At 37.4% G+C, this 17,863-nt stretch overlaps 1 protein-coding gene across 7 annotated transcripts in view; it reads left to right on the top strand.

Moving 5' to 3' along the window:
• SUPT3H (SPT3 homolog, SAGA and STAGA complex component) overlaps positions 1-17,863 on the top strand; it is a 347,771-nt gene that overhangs the window by 278,121 nt on the left and 51,787 nt on the right. For all 7 annotated transcript variants that reach the window (XM_043449964.1, XM_043449968.1, XM_043449969.1 and 4 more), the window contains 4 exons: positions 668-743; positions 7,545-7,657; positions 8,439-8,546; positions 12,110-12,277. In XM_043449964.1, the coding sequence (XP_043305899.1) occupies positions 668-743; positions 7,545-7,657; positions 8,439-8,546; positions 12,110-12,277 (465 nt within the window). The remainder of the gene's footprint in view (positions 1-667; positions 744-7,544; positions 7,658-8,438; positions 8,547-12,109; positions 12,278-17,863) is intronic.

Genomic DNA, 17,863 nt, shown 5'->3' with positions numbered 1-17,863 from the left:
ACTATGGATGAATTATAATTAGCCTACCTCTGGTGGGATAGTGAAGCAGCAAACATCTGCTATACTGAGTCCAAGAACCCACGAATGAAACTATACCAAACTGTGACTCATACCTGGACGCAGATTAAAGGATTTGCGTTGTGTTTACCTTTTTCTTGATTTTCTTTGCAATTTAAAATATGGATTTTTTAGCTCTGGCTCCATGTTCTATGGGGAAAATATATGGGTTCCATTTGTTGACTCCTATGTTAATATTGAAAAATCCCAGCTTTGAGGCAGATGGGCAGTAAAAGTTAATAACATTTTCTGTTTAATTTGTTATCACCTCACAGTTTTCTTTTTCTTTAAGAGGGTGGTACAGTTAAAGAAAATTCAGAAGTACACAGTCTAAGTCAGGTCCTTTAGTTTTTTTTTTTCTTCCAGTATAGTAAAAGTAACAGAGGACTGGAAAATGGTTTTTTAAACTTTATTTATAAAACAAGCAAGCTTCAAAACTACTGTTACTTATCAAAATTTTGTGTATCATGGTGTTTAAGGTGGCACTAAAGTATTCACCTAAAGTAAGGAAAGGAAATGGAATTCATGCTCTTGAGTTTTAGCTGTGAAAACATATAATAGTCCACTTGATTTAAATTTGTGTGTGTGTCTTTTTATTTTCATCTATCAGAGAGCAGAAAGACAAACTCGAGTTATGGATTCAGCTCAATATGCAGAATTCTGTGAAAGTCGACACTTAAGTTTCTGTAAGTAAGCATTTGACTTGGCTTCATTATATGTTTAAGAGATTATGTGTTACAGATACACTGAAGTACAGCACAATCTCTGTTCCTTAGAAATTGGTGAATTTAATACATATATGCATAGTTATAACTGTTATGGAAACAGCCTCTGCATTGTAGGGGAACCCATAAAAGGCTTTAACCCACTCTGTTGTTTTGCTGTTATAAGTATTAAGAGGTTTTAAAGGGTGCTGGTAATACACTGAGGGCCATGTTAATTACTCACATTACTTTTAGTCCATTCTTCTTAATATTCCCGTTTAAACTTCTTTTTCGGTTTCTTAGTCATGTTTGCACTAGTATTGCTGATTGCGCTTGACCCGTAGTGGGCTGTGGAAGTACAGTCATGACATTTAAAAGCCCCTAATGTTAATAAATATGAACTTGCCCTTCATGCGTGCATACTCATATTACCACAATAGACTATGTCAACAGTCTCTTCTGTCTTTGTCTATAACCTCCCGCTGTGGTGTGTGTTCCCTGTTAGCCAAGTTCATTAGTCCACACCTTGTACCTATGGTAAAATTAGTGCCATCCCACCCCTGCACACAGCTTAAGAGTACATAAGGGCTTGTGATAAACAGGGGGCTGGATTGTGTAGGAAAAACATCCTTATAGCAACAGTTCAGTGATGACTAAGACTTTCAGGGTGAAGGTCAAAGAGTAAGTGTGATGAAAAGTCCAGTTAAAAATATGACAGAGTAGCACATGACCCTTGTCTGAGAAATCATAGACACAATGGTGTCTTTAAACGACAAGCTATTATGTGGTCACAATAACAGCGTATTCAATTTGGAAAAAGAAAATGAGAGCTTCATTTATAGATCATAAAGTGCAAATAAATGACACATTTCAAACAGCACCCCATGTAAATGTCAGCAAAATATAGGAAAACATGTTTGGGAAGGTTTTTTTTTTTCTCCTGACTAAATATACTTTGCAGTCTGACTAACAATTTGGCATCATACATCTGTGAAGCATTAAGTAAATGACACTTCAGATCATGGCAATTTCAGCAAATGAGAGGTTTTTGTATTGTAAATTTTAGGTTTAAAAATGGCATTCAAGTCTTTTATAAGTATAAATCTCCATTTTATAAAGTAACATTCAGTGCTATTGAACTATTTTTTGAATCATTCTTAATTTACTTAAAGAAACAAGTGCTATTTCACACTAAAACATGTAGTGTCCTAATACCTCTTTTGTTTAAAAAATCTGATTTTTCATAACTGAGTTTTTTGGTTCATAACTTAATAATAAACTACAGTAGGTAAAAAATTAATATTTTCCATTTCTATAGTATAAAGAGTATCTTATGCTTAATTTTTTTTCTTTAAAGAAGAGGGATTTGGGCATTGAAAAATATTTCTTCATATAGTGCCCATAGTACTTCATCATGAAACCTTAGTGGGAGAATCTGTTTTCTGTGCCAGAGTACTGTCTTTGGGAATGCTCAGTCCAAGGGGGTCACCAGTTCCAGAACTAGACTCTTCATGCCTTTGCTGATACATGACCAAGGTACAGGAATTGTGATCCAGCCATTTGTGTCTTTTTAAATATTTAATCATAGTACTCACTAACTGAGACTACTGGTGCATTTTAAAATGACCTGTATATAACTTATAAAGGCTGAGGGTAAGCTTTAGAATTAAGACACTGATCCCATTCACCAGTATTTTGTTTTTATATTTATATAAGTCAGATTATCATTTCCCTTTAAAAGTCTTTTAAAATCTGATATTAATTCAAAAAGCTCTAATTTAGTTATAATTTGATAAACCTGTTTCCAGTCCTTTCAACCCCATTGTTTCATGTGTGGTTTTTGTGAACAGATACCTAAATTTTCTTTTTAATCAATCTGAGAGTCTCTTTGTATTTTAATTGATGAGTTTAATTTATATGTATTTAATTACTTATACATTGGGGTTTATATATGCTATCTTATTTTGTGTTTTTAATTTGCTGTGCTTTTTTGTTTGGTTTTCCTCCTTTTATTTGGATTGATGGGCTTTTCTTGATTCCATTTTTCACAAACCAGTTTGTATATTACTTATTCTATTGCTATTATTTTAGTTGCTATCCTTAATTTTTCTAAAGCACATTCCTGGCCTAAAATTTCTTTAAGATGGTAAGTACCGGCATACCTTGTTTTATTGATCTTTGCTTTATTGTGCTTCATAGAGAGTGTGTTGTTTTAACAAGTTGAATGTGGCAGCCCTGCCCTGTGTCAAGCAAGTCTATTGGTGCCATTTTTCAAACAAAGATTATTTTGATTAAGCTATGTACATTTTTTTAGACATAGTTATTTTACACTTAATAGACTATAGTATAGTTTAAACGTAGCTTTTTATATGCACTGGAAAACCAAAAATTTCATGTAATGTCCCTTATTGCAATGTATGATTTATTGTGGTGATCTGGAATCAAACCCACAGTATCTCCAAGATATACTTGTATCTGAACTTTCCATCTCAGCCTAATTTTGTTTTCCCCAAGCCTCTGAAAGTACTTTAAAGCACTCCTTTTTGTCTTAAAAAACTGGCTTTATTTTGTCCTCATATTTAACTGATAGTTTAGTTAAGTAGGAAATTGTAGACTAATAGTTATTGGTTAAAACATGATTCCATTGTCTTTTTGCCTCTGTTGTTGGTTAGAAATCTGATGTCTACTTGTTTTATGGTTTCCCTGTGGGAGAAAAGGAAAGAAAGAAGATGTAGCTGCCAGGCCCTGCAGTACATGGGGAAATTAACAGGCTGGCAAGCAGCAGCTGATCACTCTCTCTCTCTTTAGTCACTCAGTCATGTCCGACTCTTGCGACCCTGTAGACTGTGGCCTGCCAGGCTCCTCTCTCCATGGGATTCTCCAGGCAAGAATACTGCAGTGGGTTGCCATTTCCTTCTCCAGGGGATCTTCCTAACCCAGGAATCGAACCCAGGTCTCCTGCATTGCAGGCAGATTCTTTACCAACTGAACTATGACATCATCCCTATTTATAGCTGATCAATAAATAGGTATAAAAGGAAAGAAGGAAGGAACCCCTACTATAAAAGTTTCCAGGGAAGGGACTTCCCTGGCAGTCTAGTGGTTAAGACTTCACCTTCCAATTCAGAGAGTGTGGGTTTGATCCCTGGTCAGGGAGCTGAGATCCCACATGCCTCATAGCCAAAAAAACAAAGCATAAAACAAAAGCAGTATTGTAACAAATTCACTAAAGAGTTTAAAAATGATCCACATCAAAAAAAAAAAAAAAAGAAAGAAAAAAATCTTAGGGAAAGAAAAAATTCCAGAGAAAACCATGCCTTCTTAGGAAGGCTATTTTTGATTCACCCAAATAACAGTGATTTTGCAGAGAGAGAAGTTGCAGAAGGCTTTCTTCAGAGTACAGTGAGCATCACAGAGGGCCATGAGGGAAGAGTCAGGACTGGAAAGGCTGATGAAAAGGGATATGGCAGAAATAATGAAATCACATGGAGGGGTGAGAGGTGAGAATGGAATGAATTTTTCCCCAATCACTGACAAGAAAGACAATTTATGAGAATTAACTAACCTTACATTTCCATATGAAATTATTATGTAAAGTTTATTTCCAACATAGGCTAAAAACCACGGAGTATCAGAAAGAGGATGATCCTAGGAACTTTTGACCTTTGGTCAAGATTCTGAATAAATTGATAAATTTATTGATAATTAGTATTACCATTATTGATCACCATTATTCTGAATAAGTTGATAAATTTCTAGGATTACCCTTAATCCTGATACAGTGAGAAGAGGGGTGAAGGAAAAGGAACTCATTGAATCTGACTGGAGGTATCTGTGCCTCGCGTGTTGGACCCACTTTTACCCTGGAAGGATCCATCTCTGAAACAGTCCTTCCCACGTGTCAGAGACAGAATTATCTAAGAATCTTCACCTGTTGCAGGAATAGGAGTAACTCAAGTGGTTTTGGAGAAGGAAATGGCACCCCACTCCAGTATTCTTGCCTGGAAAATCCCATGGACAGAGGAGCCTGGTGTGCTATACAGTCCATGGGGTTGCAAGAGTCAGATACAACTTAGTGACTGAACCACCAAGTAGTCTTATGGGATGTCTGTGCATCTTTTTTGATGTATGGAGAAGTTTGGATCCTGTCCTTTTATTAAAAAACTATCTATCATTTGTTCTTTCATTCATTCACTCACTCATTTCTTCTAGAAATATTTATGGTGAGTGCACTAATGCCAGGCACTATTCTGGGTGCTAGATACCACAACACATCCAGGGTCCTCACCTCTGCCTTCTCAGTGCAGAAGAGCTAATGAGGAAGCTGCCCATTCTGTTGTGTAGGTGGACAGATCTGACCAAGAGCTCTCCTTTCCCTCACGTTTAAAATCAAGTGTTTAGAGCAAAGTCACGAAATACCTGTTTCCCTGTTCAGTTCAGTTCAGTCACTCAGTCACATCTGACTCTTTGAGACCCCATGGACTGTAGCACGCCAGGCTTCCCTGTCCATCACCAACTCCCGGAGTTTACTCAAACTCATGTCCATTGAGTCAGTGATGCCATCCAACCATCCCATCCTCTGTCATCCCCTTCTCCTCCCACCTTCAATCTTTCCCAGCATCAGGGTCTTTTCCTTCACCATCATCCATCAGAGGGCAGACAGACTGAAAACCGCAATCACAGAAAACTAACCAATCTAATCACATGGACCACAGCCTTATCTAACTCAATGAAACTTTGAGCCATGCTGTGTAGGGCCACCCAAGACAGACGGGTCATGGTGGAGAGTTCTGACAAAATGTGGTCCACTGGAGAAGGGACTGGCAAGCCACTTCAGTATTCTTGCCTTGAGAATGCTATGAACAGTATGAAAAGGCAAAAAGATAGGACACCGAAAGATAAACTCCCCAGGTCGGTAGGTGCCCAGTATGCTCCTGGAGATCAGTGGAGAAATAACTCCAGAAAGAATGAAGAGATGGAGCCAAAGCAAAACAACACCCAGCTGTGGATGTGACTGGTGACAGAAGCAAAGTCTGATGCTGTAAAGAGCAATACTGCACAGGAACCTGGAATGTTAGGTCCATGAATCAAGGAAGATTGGAAGTGGTCAAACAGGAGATGGCAAGAGTGGACGTTGACATTTTAGGAATCCGCATGCTAAAATGGACTGGAAAGGGTGGATTTAACTCAAATGACCATTATATCTACTACTGTGGGCAAGAATCCCTTAGAAGAAATGGAGTAGCCATCATAGTCAACGAAAGAGTCTGAAATGCAGTACTTGGATGCAATCTCAAAAAGGAAAGAATGATCTCTGTTCATTTCTAAGGCAAACCATTCAATACCACAGTAATCCAAGTCTATGCCCCAACCAGTTTCCATGTTACTGTCTGTCAAAGGGAGAAATGAATAAGGTACATTTTATTGGTCTTGCCAAATTGCTGCCTGTTAACTTCAGAAGTATTCCACAGATGTGAACCAAGTGTTTGTGAGCTATTGCAGCTTCCTAGTTAGATGGAATGTTACATGTCAGAGAGCCCTGGGAAGATTGGTTCCTTTAGGGAGATAGCTTTAAGGGGGATCACCGTAACTCGGCCACAGCTGACAGCTTTGGATACATGCTTCAATAGCAGAACTTAATGTCTCCTGTGATTTATTTCACAGAAAACTCTCTGTATGTGGAATTCAAGAGGACTGTATCTATCAGGATCAAAACATCATGCTTGGAGTTACCATTAAGTGTTTCACAGACTTGTGGGACCAGATTAATCAAAAGAATAACCAGTGGATTTTTTTTAAGATGATTACATTATAGATATAAAATCTTCACTGTCAATCTTTTCCTCTAGATTACTAGTTAAGTTAGTAATATCTAATGAAGGCCCTATGTCACATTAGACTGCTTAGCACTATGGCGGTTTCAAGATACCCAACAGAAGATTCCTTGTGTTTTCTGTACTGTTAGGTATGCAGAGAGACGAGATATGTGGTGTTGACCCACAAAACTTGTAATGTGGCTTGTGAAATGACGAGCAGACACAGAAGGATCTCTGATAAGTGTTCAGTAAATCATTGGAATGGGGAATGTGTGTCTGTGGCCCTGGGCAGGATTCATATGAATGAAGCCAGGTGATAAAAGAGTATCCCATGCAGGGGTCAATACAGAGAGGGTTAACTCAAGCCCAGGTGACATTTTAATTAGGGAATAATATAAAGGCAGGTTGGAATCACTCTGGGTGGTTTTGAGAATCACGCTTAAGAATTTGGACACGATTTTCATCAGGAAAATGTAACCACAGACTTAGATCAGGCCAGATATCAGTTTGTTCCGTTTAATTCTAAATTCACAACTTTGAGCCTACTCAAGAAAAAGACCTATTTTGAAAGGTAGTAAAAATACATTTCTGTATGTTCCTTTTTTCTTCACAGGTTCTTTCTTGCAGGATTTTCTTTCCATAAGAATAAAGTTAAATCAAGCAAGTGATTCTTCTGACTCTTGTTAGAACAGAATCTATGGTCAGTGATAACCTATTCTAACACACTGTAAGAAGTACTGAGCATTCAGTGGTTTAGTGTACTTTTAGGCAGCAGAGATATGAAAGATGCAAATGTGCAAAGGCATTCTTGGGACTAGAATATATCTAGACACTAATAAGATTTCAAAAAAATTTCATTTTATGCACATTGTTTTCAATAGATATATTTTTCACTTTGTGATGGTAATATGCAGTATTAAAACACTTTAAAAACTAAATATTCTCTACTTTTTTTTTTAATGACTAGCCAAAAAAGGGTCCAAATTTCGAGACTGGTTGGACTGCGGTAGTATGGAGATAAAGCCCAATGTTGTTGCTATGGAAATTTTAGCATATTTAGCGTATGAAACGGTGGCACAGGTAAGAGCTTGAATCTATCGTATCAAGCTGTATGTAGCTGCTTTCCCCTTATTGCTGTCCATGATCAATTCTTCCGCCTGCTGCTCTACCAGGGCTAACAGCCACGAGTTCTCTTCTATGATAATCTCAGTATTTGCTGAAATTTAGGTCAATTAATGTTTCTTTGCATCCTCAGCTCCTGTGGGTGTTAAGCAAAAGTGACTGTTTCTTGCAACTTTAGCCAAACCAGAAACCATCCTTGCATAGTTTTCCTCAACATTGAATTCCAAGTACACATCTCTCTTGCTTAGAGATTATTTATGAACTTTGAAAAATAACTCTCTAGAAATGTACAATTCACTGAGTGCTTACCAAAACCTAAGTCTGGAATCACTGTCCTCCAGTAGTTTCTCAAAGCCTGGTTCTCAGACTGCAAGCATCAGCTTCCCCTTGGTTCTTGTCTGAAATGTAAATTTCTCAGCTACGTCCTAGAGCAGCCCTACCGAATTTATTATTGACTCTCAGAGCTTGGAACCCAGAAATCTGTATTTTAAAATGTTTCCCTGGAGATTATAAACTTTGAGAACCACTCTACTAGGAGGTCAGAATATATCCTTTATGTTCATGGGTAGGTCCACTTACCAGCCATGAAAGCATACATTTATGTCCACAATACAGATTTTTTTCGGCAGACTATCTTACTAATAACATTTGGGATATAATTGCTTGTATGTAGTTTTACCGTTTTAGTCACCTTGGTGATTATTTCCGGCTCTGTGACTTTCTTATTCTGATCTTCTAGTTAGTGGATCTGGCTCTTCTTGTGAGGCAGGACCTGGTAACCAAGGCAGGAGACCCCTTCAGCCATGCCATTTCTGCCACCTTCATTCAGTACCACAACTCTGCTGAGGTAAGTATTTAAAAATCTGGCTTTGACATGTCTGTGGATTTTTTTTTCCCCTCATGTCTGGTATTTACATTAGTAGTTCTAAGAAAAAGATTATGTAGGAATATGTAGCCTTCAGTCACAGAATTTTAATACATTCAACATTCAAACAAATACCTACTATGTTTCAGGCCCTAACAGTCCACTTAATGCAGTGATTTTATCACCTTCTCTTAGCCTTATTTAACATTCCTGGCCCTTCAGTGAAAGAGTACCTCTCATTTCCAAGGGAGATGAACACTTGGTTTAGTTAACTAAATAACATGGAGAAAAGTTATGTATGTAATTTTTGCTTCTAAGATGAAAGGATTATTTTATTCAAGTAATAATAATTCCTGGCATTGTTGATAGTTGGACTTTCTAGTTATGGATCCATCTCTCAACATGATTTAAAGAAATAGGGCTCCGTGTATCCTTTGTGGTTTGATTGATCCGATCATGTAAAAATCACATCCTTTCTACATTCAGTTTTTGTTGCTGGGATCCCCACCTGTGGGGACTGTGAAGTCTTCTTGCCAACTTTAAGGCTTTGTATAATAAGTGTCTATTATTTCTGGCATAAAAAATAATTGCTGTAAACAGCGTGTGCCTAAAAACTAGAAATGTAACATCTAGTTAATGAATTTGCAAATAATCTGACTTTTTTATTTTTTACACTAACATACACATCAGTTTCATATAATTCAACCTAATGACCATAAAGAGGGCAGCAAGGAGGTTTGGTTAACATTCACATGTATAATGTGAAGTGACCCTCAGATCAAGTTAGGTGAAACCTATAACCTGAAAATGGCTACTAAGCCCCTTTGAGAATCTGAAGAAAACCATAAATCCTTTCTCCATAAATAGATTTGTGCATTTTGTATACAACGTCAGGGCATTCAAAGACTCTCTGAAACCATTCTATGAATATAAAGGATCTGTGAACCCATTGGACTCCAAATTTAAGTGTCTCTGCTCTAAGATACTTATGAGATATATAAAGATATATGCTTGTATCTTATTACAAGCCAAAAGTATGACATCTTTTTTATGCCCCTTGTGGAACCAGATTGGCTTAGAACTAAAGTATGAATTAAAATGTTTATGCCCATTAAAAATCCATTTTTTTTCTTGAAAAAGACTATACTTCATTATCAGTGAACATGCTTTAAAAGTCCCTAAAGCACACCCAGTTGATTAAACAGTATCTGTTTTCTTTATGTTACAAACCCAAATTATGATGTCAAAGAACACCCTTTAAACTGTCTTTGGTACACGTTCACTTTATGAATATGTGTATAAGTATGCTTTTCATTAACATCATACAAATTTGTTGTAGCATTTCTAATTAAAGAAATTTACAGTGAACATAACAAGCCTAGTTTTCCCTTAACATTCGAGGGATTGCTTACGTGGCTAGGAAAACTGTATATCCCCCCAACTTTCTTGATTCTCCAGGGGGCCAAGCTACCCTGGGCAGTGCTCAGCAACCACAGCTGCTGCTCCCAGCTACCCAGCAGTAAAGAAAGATGGTTTGTATGTGTTGAACTTCCTGGGCTCTCTGGGAGGTGGGAGCAGGAGTGTCAGAAAGCTTCCTGGCTAAATACGTTCATACAAGCCTCCAGCATTTCCCTGGCCTGCCAGACACCCCTCGTCCAGTGTGACTGGTGGTCAAAATGAACATTCGGAGGGACTGGAAGTCTTTCTGCCCTTTATTACCTGACTCAACACACAAAAATGACCACTCTAGGCCAGGAATCCTATTTATCAGCATTGCAGGTCAGCAAGCACAATTGAGGGCCTGCTTTAGGGACTTTACCACGATAGGTATCACTGGAGGCTCTGGAGACTAATATGATCTGTAGTCAGGGAGATAGAACATTCTGCAAAACAAACAAAGCAGTAAATGAACAAACAGACAATTCAAGATTTTATGTACTGATTTCCAAATGAGTGTCATAGACAGAAAGTTCAGAGATAAAAGCAACTCCCTAATTATAATGAAAGAAGACTTCAGAAAGGAAGTTGAGTGTTAAAGAAAAGACTTTGATGAGATGGTAAAAGTGGGGAAAATACTGTAGGCTTTGGAGGCAGTGTAAGTGGAGTTGTACTGGGGGGGAAAAACCTGATTAAAATATTCAAGCCAAGGACTCATTGAGAAGGAAAGTAAGAAAATGAAGGCCTTAGATGCTTAGGGAAGGAAGAATTGAAAGTTTCTTGGCTAAAAAGTGATGAGTTCAAAAGGGTATTTTAAGAAGATCCAAATGGAGGTGCTATGTACAGTCAATTGGATTGGAAATACAAAGCATGGAATTAATCACATGCATTCTATTTTAATAATTGTCAATTCTCAAACACTAACCGTATAAAGAACTGAGCCAGTTAAGCTTAAGATTCTCAGATTATCAAGGTTAATATTAATTTGAGTTAATTTTCCAGATTTTTTTTCAAACATATGGTTTATATTCTGGAAGTAATGATCTCTAGGAATTACCTTGTTTTTCCTAAGAGCAACTCATGCCACATTAGCTTTATTCCTTCTTGTTTGATGTTTCTAGGCAAGCAGATCAAAGAAATACTCTTAAAAACAGTATCTGAATTTCAGCAAAATGTTTTACAAAGTTTAGCATAATTTTTAAAATACATACAAAGAACTGTAGGTCAGTAGATACCATGGTTATTACAGTTGATAGGATCGGGAAAATATAGATTTATAATACCATATATGAAAAAGACTTATTTGCCTATAAGTTTCTTATAATGATAAATAATAAATATTGTGATGGTACTGAAAAGGAAACATCACAGTATTTTTTGTTTTGTTTCAGTGTCTAGGCACCATCCTAGAGGATGGACATTGACAAAGTGGAGTCTATCTAAAGGAGAGTAATAGGGGTGGGAGGAAGACCCTGAAAGCATGTCTCATGGTAGGTGGTAGAAGGAACTTGAGGTGTTTGACCTGTAGAAGAGAAGAGGCTGTGAGATAGACAGTCTTCAAATATTTGAAGGACCTCCAACAAGAGAGAGAGAACAGACTTGCAGGCGTAGTCAAAGAAAGAGGGTAGATATGAAGGATATTCTGAAGGAAGGAAGAAACGAGGTGTTGGAAGAGCTAGAGATAAATCTACAGTGACCCTAAAGCGCTGAGTTTGAGTTACTTCACCTTGAAATGAAGGCTGGTCACCATGATACAGAGAATGTCTGAAAGGCATCCTGTTTGGAAAGTTTAGAACTTCCTTTTGAGTACTTTTGAAATACTGACAAAACTTCTCAGTAAAAATATCTGTATCTGACTGAATCAGCAGAAATTTTGGAAGCTGTATCTGAGGAATCCTAATTTTTATCTGAATGATCAGACAGATTAGAAATTAATATATTTAGATCTTTAGGGGCAAGATGATGGCATCGTTTCTGTGGACTGGATAATAATAAATTGGGTTTTTATATTTGTAACTTTCAAATATTATTGAATTCATGAGCTAACTAAACAAAATGTTAGTAGAAGTTCTGGTTGCCTGATTTCAGAGCCACATCTCTTTGAACAGGGGTCTTGCTTGAAGCCCTATCCAGACTCTCCTGAGAACACACCTCCTCCCACACCAACAGCTCCGTCCGCGGGCTCACAGCACTCGGGGAAGGCCGCATCGGGATCCCTAGGGAATGGGAGTGCTGGACAAGACTCAGCTAAGACCAAACAAAGGAAAAGAAAAAAGGTTAATTATATTTTTCTATTTCTTTTTCTTTCTTTTTTCTTTTTGGTACAAAGAAGAGAGATCTTGGGGCTTCCCTGGTAGCTCAGCTGGTAAAGAATCCGCCTGCAATGTAGGAGATCCTGGTTCAATTCCTAGACTGAGAAGATCCCCTAGAGAAGGGATAGACTACACACTCCAGTATTCTGGAGCTTCCCTGATGGCTCAGATGGTAAAGAATCCACCTGCAATGTGGGTGACCTGGGTTTGATCCCTGGGTCAGGAGGATCCCTGGAGGAGGGCATGGCAATCCACTCCATTATTCTTACCTAGAGAATCCCCATGGACAGAGGAGCCTGGTGGGCTACAGTCCACGGGGTCACAAAGAGACGGACGTGATTGAGTGGCTAAGCGCAGCACAGTACAGGGAGATCTTACTGAGTTCACAGGTATGGAAAATGTGTTCTGTTTTTCTCATTAATTAGATTTTTAGAAGCAGCCAATTTACAGCAAGATATTAATGTTTTCTAATATTTTATTATAAAAATTTTCAAGCATACAAAAAAGTTAAAAGAATTGTAGAGTGAATACCATATATCTATCATCTGATTCTGCAATTAAAATTTTACCATGCTTAGTACATTTACTATATGTAAATCTGATTATTCTTTTATCCATCCACCAGTTCTTTTTTTTTTTTTTTTGATACATTAAAAGGTAAGCTGCTGGCCTCAGTATAATTCATGCCAAAACACATAATTTTGTATAATGTATACATTATAAAGAAACTTATAATGTATACATTATACCTTTTTTTAAATGGTAAAGTTTATATACAGTGTACCACTCAGTTCTTAAGTATACCATTTGCTGAATTTTTACAGATAGATGAATTCATTGTTTTCTGATACCCACTCAAGATAAAAAAAGAACATTACGATCAGTTCAGAAAATTTTTTCACACCTCTTCAGGCAATCCCATCACCATCCCCAGAAAAGCAACCATTGTTCTGACTTTTTAGTTTTCTCTCTTCTGGAGCATCATACAAAGAGAATATAATGCGTATACTCTCTTGTGTGAAATTTCTTTCACTCAGGGTATTTTTAAAGCTTATGTTTTTAAGTACAAATGTAATTTATTCTTTATTGATGAGTGAGTTGCTTGTATATCAGTTTACTCATTTTCATTTTGGTAGTTAGGCTATTTCCAGTTTTGGGGGTATTATGAATAAACCTGTTACTAGCATTATTGTACAAATCTTTATAGACAAATGCTTTCATTTTTCGTAGGTAAATGAAATTGCTAGCTAGAAATGAAATTACTGGATCATAGAGTAGCTATGTGTTCAGTTTTTAAAGAAACTACAAGAGCTTTTCCCCAAATGATTATATCATTTTATCCAAAGCTGCAGTAATCACAACAGTATGCTACTGGCCCAAAAAGAGAAATAGAGATCACTGGGGCAAGACAGAAAGCCCAGAGATAGACCCACGCGCCTGTACTTAACCAATCTATGACAAAGGAGGCAAAAACATGTGATAAAATGGAGAAAAGCAACAAGCAATGTTGGGAAAACTGGATAACTCCGTGTGAAAGCATGAAATTAGAACGCTCTCTAACGCTATACACAAAAACTCAAAATGGATTAGAGACCTAAATGTAAGACCAGATATATAAAATTCTTAGGGGGAAATACTAGGTAGAACACTGTCTGGTATAAACAAGATCTATTTTGATCTACCTCATACGGTAACGAAAGTAAAAATAAACAAATGGGACCCACTTAAACATAAAAGCTTTTGCACAGCAAAGGAAACCATGAACAAAATGAAAAGACAGCCCACAGAATGGGAGAAAATATTAGCATCCACTGTTTTTAATCACATGTCAGAAGATTTTGTAGCTTTTTTGTGTGTGTTTGTAATATGCTGTTTTTCTCTGGATGTTTTCAAAATCATATCTTTATTTTTGATTTTCAGCAGTTTGACCATGATATCCATAGATATGGTTTTCTTTTGCATTTTTTCCGTTTAGAATTCTCTGAACCTCTTGAAAATTGAATACTTTTAAATTGAGGGGGGAATTATCAGCAATTATTTCTTAAGCTATTTTGCCTGCCTCGTGTTCTCTCTTCTCCCCTTCTGAGATTCCAGGTATATTTTCGTCAGTTACTTTGATATTGTTCAACGTGTATCTGAAGCTCTGTTTAATTTCCTTTTCAATCTTTTCTCTCTGTTCTTCAGGTTGAATAACTTCTGTTGATCTTCCCTTATGTTCCAAACTCTATCTAATTTCAGTTCAATCTTAACACTCATCCATTAATGTCTGATATTTTGTTTTACAGTTTTATAATTTCCTTTTGATTTTGTTTTATAGTTTATTGTTATTTTTTATTATTTATTACAACTTCTTTTATTTCATAATAGCTGTTTTAAAATTCGCATATGATAAATTAAATATCTGGATTGTTTTGAACTCCATTGAGTATAAGTCACACTTTCTTCTAGTAATTTTAAATTATACCCTGAAAATTGTGAGTTATATATTGTAGGGATTTCAGGTTCTATAATATTCCTATGAGAAGAGTTGGTGTTGGTGGTGTGTTCATATGTATGTTAAGCAGACTGTTTACTCTTCTAGATGGATTGTTTTGAACTCCATTGAGTATAAGTCACACTTTCTTCTAGTAATTTTAAACTATACCCTGGAAATTGTGAGTTATATATTGTAGGGATTTCAGGTTCTGTAATATTCCTATGAGAAGAGTTGGTGTTGGTGGTGTGTTCATATGTATGTTAAGCAGACTGTTTACTCTTCTAGATGGAACTCTATGAACTCCAAACTCAAACTCCTCTTCAGCAGCTAGACGCTCTCTTGCTTTATTTAGTTTAACTTGGTTTCTTGGATTCAGTCCCACAAAGGAATAGCTTAGAAATTTGTCAAAGATTTGGGTAAAATTTATACACTTAATATTTGTCTTCCTTTCTTTGATTCTGTCCTTTTTTGGGATTTTCTTTTTCTCTTTATACCTACTGTGGTTGCCCTGAACTTTGATCTATAGTTCTTCATGCCTCTAAGGTCCCCTGACCCTATACTGACTAGGGCCTACCCTTAGGCTTAAACAGAAAACCAACCCATAGCCATTCCCTTCTCCTGTATATAGTACTCGCCCTTTCAGTTTTTGTCCGGGTTAGATCACTCTTGCTTTCAGGTACTTGTTTTTTATAATTTGTCCAAAATTTATACTTTTCTCTACAAGTTGGTTGGCATAGTAGAAACTATTTGCCACTACTAGTAGTGGAACTGTGGCAAGATATAATCTTATAATTGATGGTAAGCAGATTTAAATTTCATCCTCATATCTGGATTCCCCCTTTTATTTTCAGAATGACAGGTCTCAGTGCTTATTTATTATGGGAAACTCTGAACTATAAGGAACTTCTGTATTATAAAGTAGTTCTAAAGAATTTCGGCTATAGTGCTCTCCAACTCATTCAGTAACTAAAACTAGAGTAGTAAAATATTACTTAAGGACCTCTTCAGTGGATTTGCTTTACAAACTATGTAGAAATTTATAATTAACCTGGTAATTATGCATACGTAAAATAATTGCTTTTTAAATTTACTTATCCATATCTTCTACATTCAAGAAAGTGAAAGTGTTAGTTGCTCGGTTGTACCATCCCCATGGAAAGAAATGCAAAAAGGCAAAATGGCTGTCTGAGGAGGTCTTACAAATAGCTGTGAAAAGAAGAGAAGCGAAAAGCAAAGGAGAAAAGGAAAGATATTGCCATCTGAATGCAGAGTTCCAAAGAATAGCAAGGAGGAATAAGAAAGCCTTCCTCACAATCAATGCAAAGAATTAGAGGAAAACAACAGAATGGGAAAGAATAGAGATCTCTTCAAGAAAATTAGAGATACCAAGGAAATATTTTGTGCAAAAATGGGTTCAATAAAGGACAGAAATGGTATGGACCTAACAGAAGCAGAAGATATTAAGAAGAGGTGGCAAGAATACACAGAAGAACTGTACAAAAAAGATCTTCACGACCCAGATAATCATGATGGTGTGATCACTCACCTAGAGCCAGACATTCAGGAATGTGAAGTCAAGTGGGCCTTAGGAAGCATCACTACGAACAAAGCTAGTGAAGCTGATGGAATTCCAGTTGAGCTATTTCAAATCCTGAAAGATGATGCAGTGAAAGTGCTCCACTCAATATGTCAGCAAATTTGGAAAACTCATCAGTGGCCACATGACTGGAAAGGGTCAGTTTTCATTCCAATCCCAAAGAAAGGCAATGCCAAAGAATGCTCAAACTACCTCACAATTGCACTCATCTCACACGCTAGTAAAGTAATGCTCAAAATTCTCCAAGCCAGGCTTCAGCAATACGTGAACCGTGAACTTCCAGATGTTCAAGCTGGTTTTAGAAAAGTCAGAGGAACCAGAGATCAAATTGCCAACATCTGCTGGATCATCGAAAAAGCAAAAGAGTTCCAGAAAAACATCTATTTCTGCTTTATTGACTATGCCAAAGCCTTTAACTGTGTGGATCACAATAAACTGTGGAAAATTCTGAAAGAGATGGGAATATCAGACCACCTGACCTGCCTCTTGAAAGACCTATATGCCAATCAGGAAGCACTGGTTAGAACTGGACATGGAACAACAGACTGGTTCCAAATAGGAAAAGGAGTATGTCAAGGCTGTATATTGTCACCCTGCTTATTTAACTTATATGCAGAGTACATCGTGAGAAACGCTGGGCTGGATGAAGCACAAGCTGGAATCAAGATTGCCAGGAGAAATATCAATAACCTCAAATATGCAGATGACAGCACCCTTATGTCAGAAAGTGAAGAGGAACTCAAAAGCCCCTTGATGAAAGTGAAAGAGGAGTGTGAAAAAGTTGGCTTAAAGCTCAACATTCAGAAACTAAGATCATGGTATCTGGTCCCATCACTTCATGGGAAATAGATGGGGAAACAGTGTCAGACTTTATTTTTCTGGGCTCCAAAATCACTGCAGATGGTGACTGCAGCCATGAAATTAAAAGACGCTTGCTCCTCGGAAGGAAAGTTATGACCAACCTAGATAGCATGTTAAAAAGCAGAGACATTACTTTGCCAACAAAAGTCCATCTAGTCAAGGCTATGGTTTTTCTAGTGGTCATATGCGGATGTGAGAGTTGGACTGTGAAGAAAGCTGAGTACCGAAGAATTGATGCTTTTGAACTGTGGTGTTGGAGAAGACTCTTGAGAGTCCCTTGGACTGCAAGGAGATCCAGCCAGTCCATCCTAAAGGAGATCATTCCTGGGTGTTCATTGGAAGGACTGATGCTGAAGCTGAAACTCCAGTACTTTGGCCACCTCATCTGAAGAGTTGACTGATTAGAAAAGACCCTGATGCTGGGAGGGATTGGGGGCAAGAGGAGAAGGGGACGACAGAGGATGAGATGGCTGGATGGCATCACCGACTCGATGGACATGAATTTGAGTAAACTCTGGGAGTTGGTGATGGACAGGGAGGCCTGGCGTGCTGCGATTCATGGGGTTGCAAAGAGTTGGACACACCTAGCGACTGAACGCAACTGAACTGATCCAAC

Source organism: Cervus canadensis, chromosome 28 (genome assembly GCF_019320065.1).
Source record: "Cervus canadensis isolate Bull #8, Minnesota chromosome 28, ASM1932006v1, whole genome shotgun sequence".
NCBI classification, from domain to species: Eukaryota; Metazoa; Chordata; class Mammalia; order Artiodactyla; family Cervidae; genus Cervus; species Cervus canadensis.
Note: the sequence above shows the minus strand (reverse complement) of the source record. Positions and strands in the feature narration are given on the sequence as shown.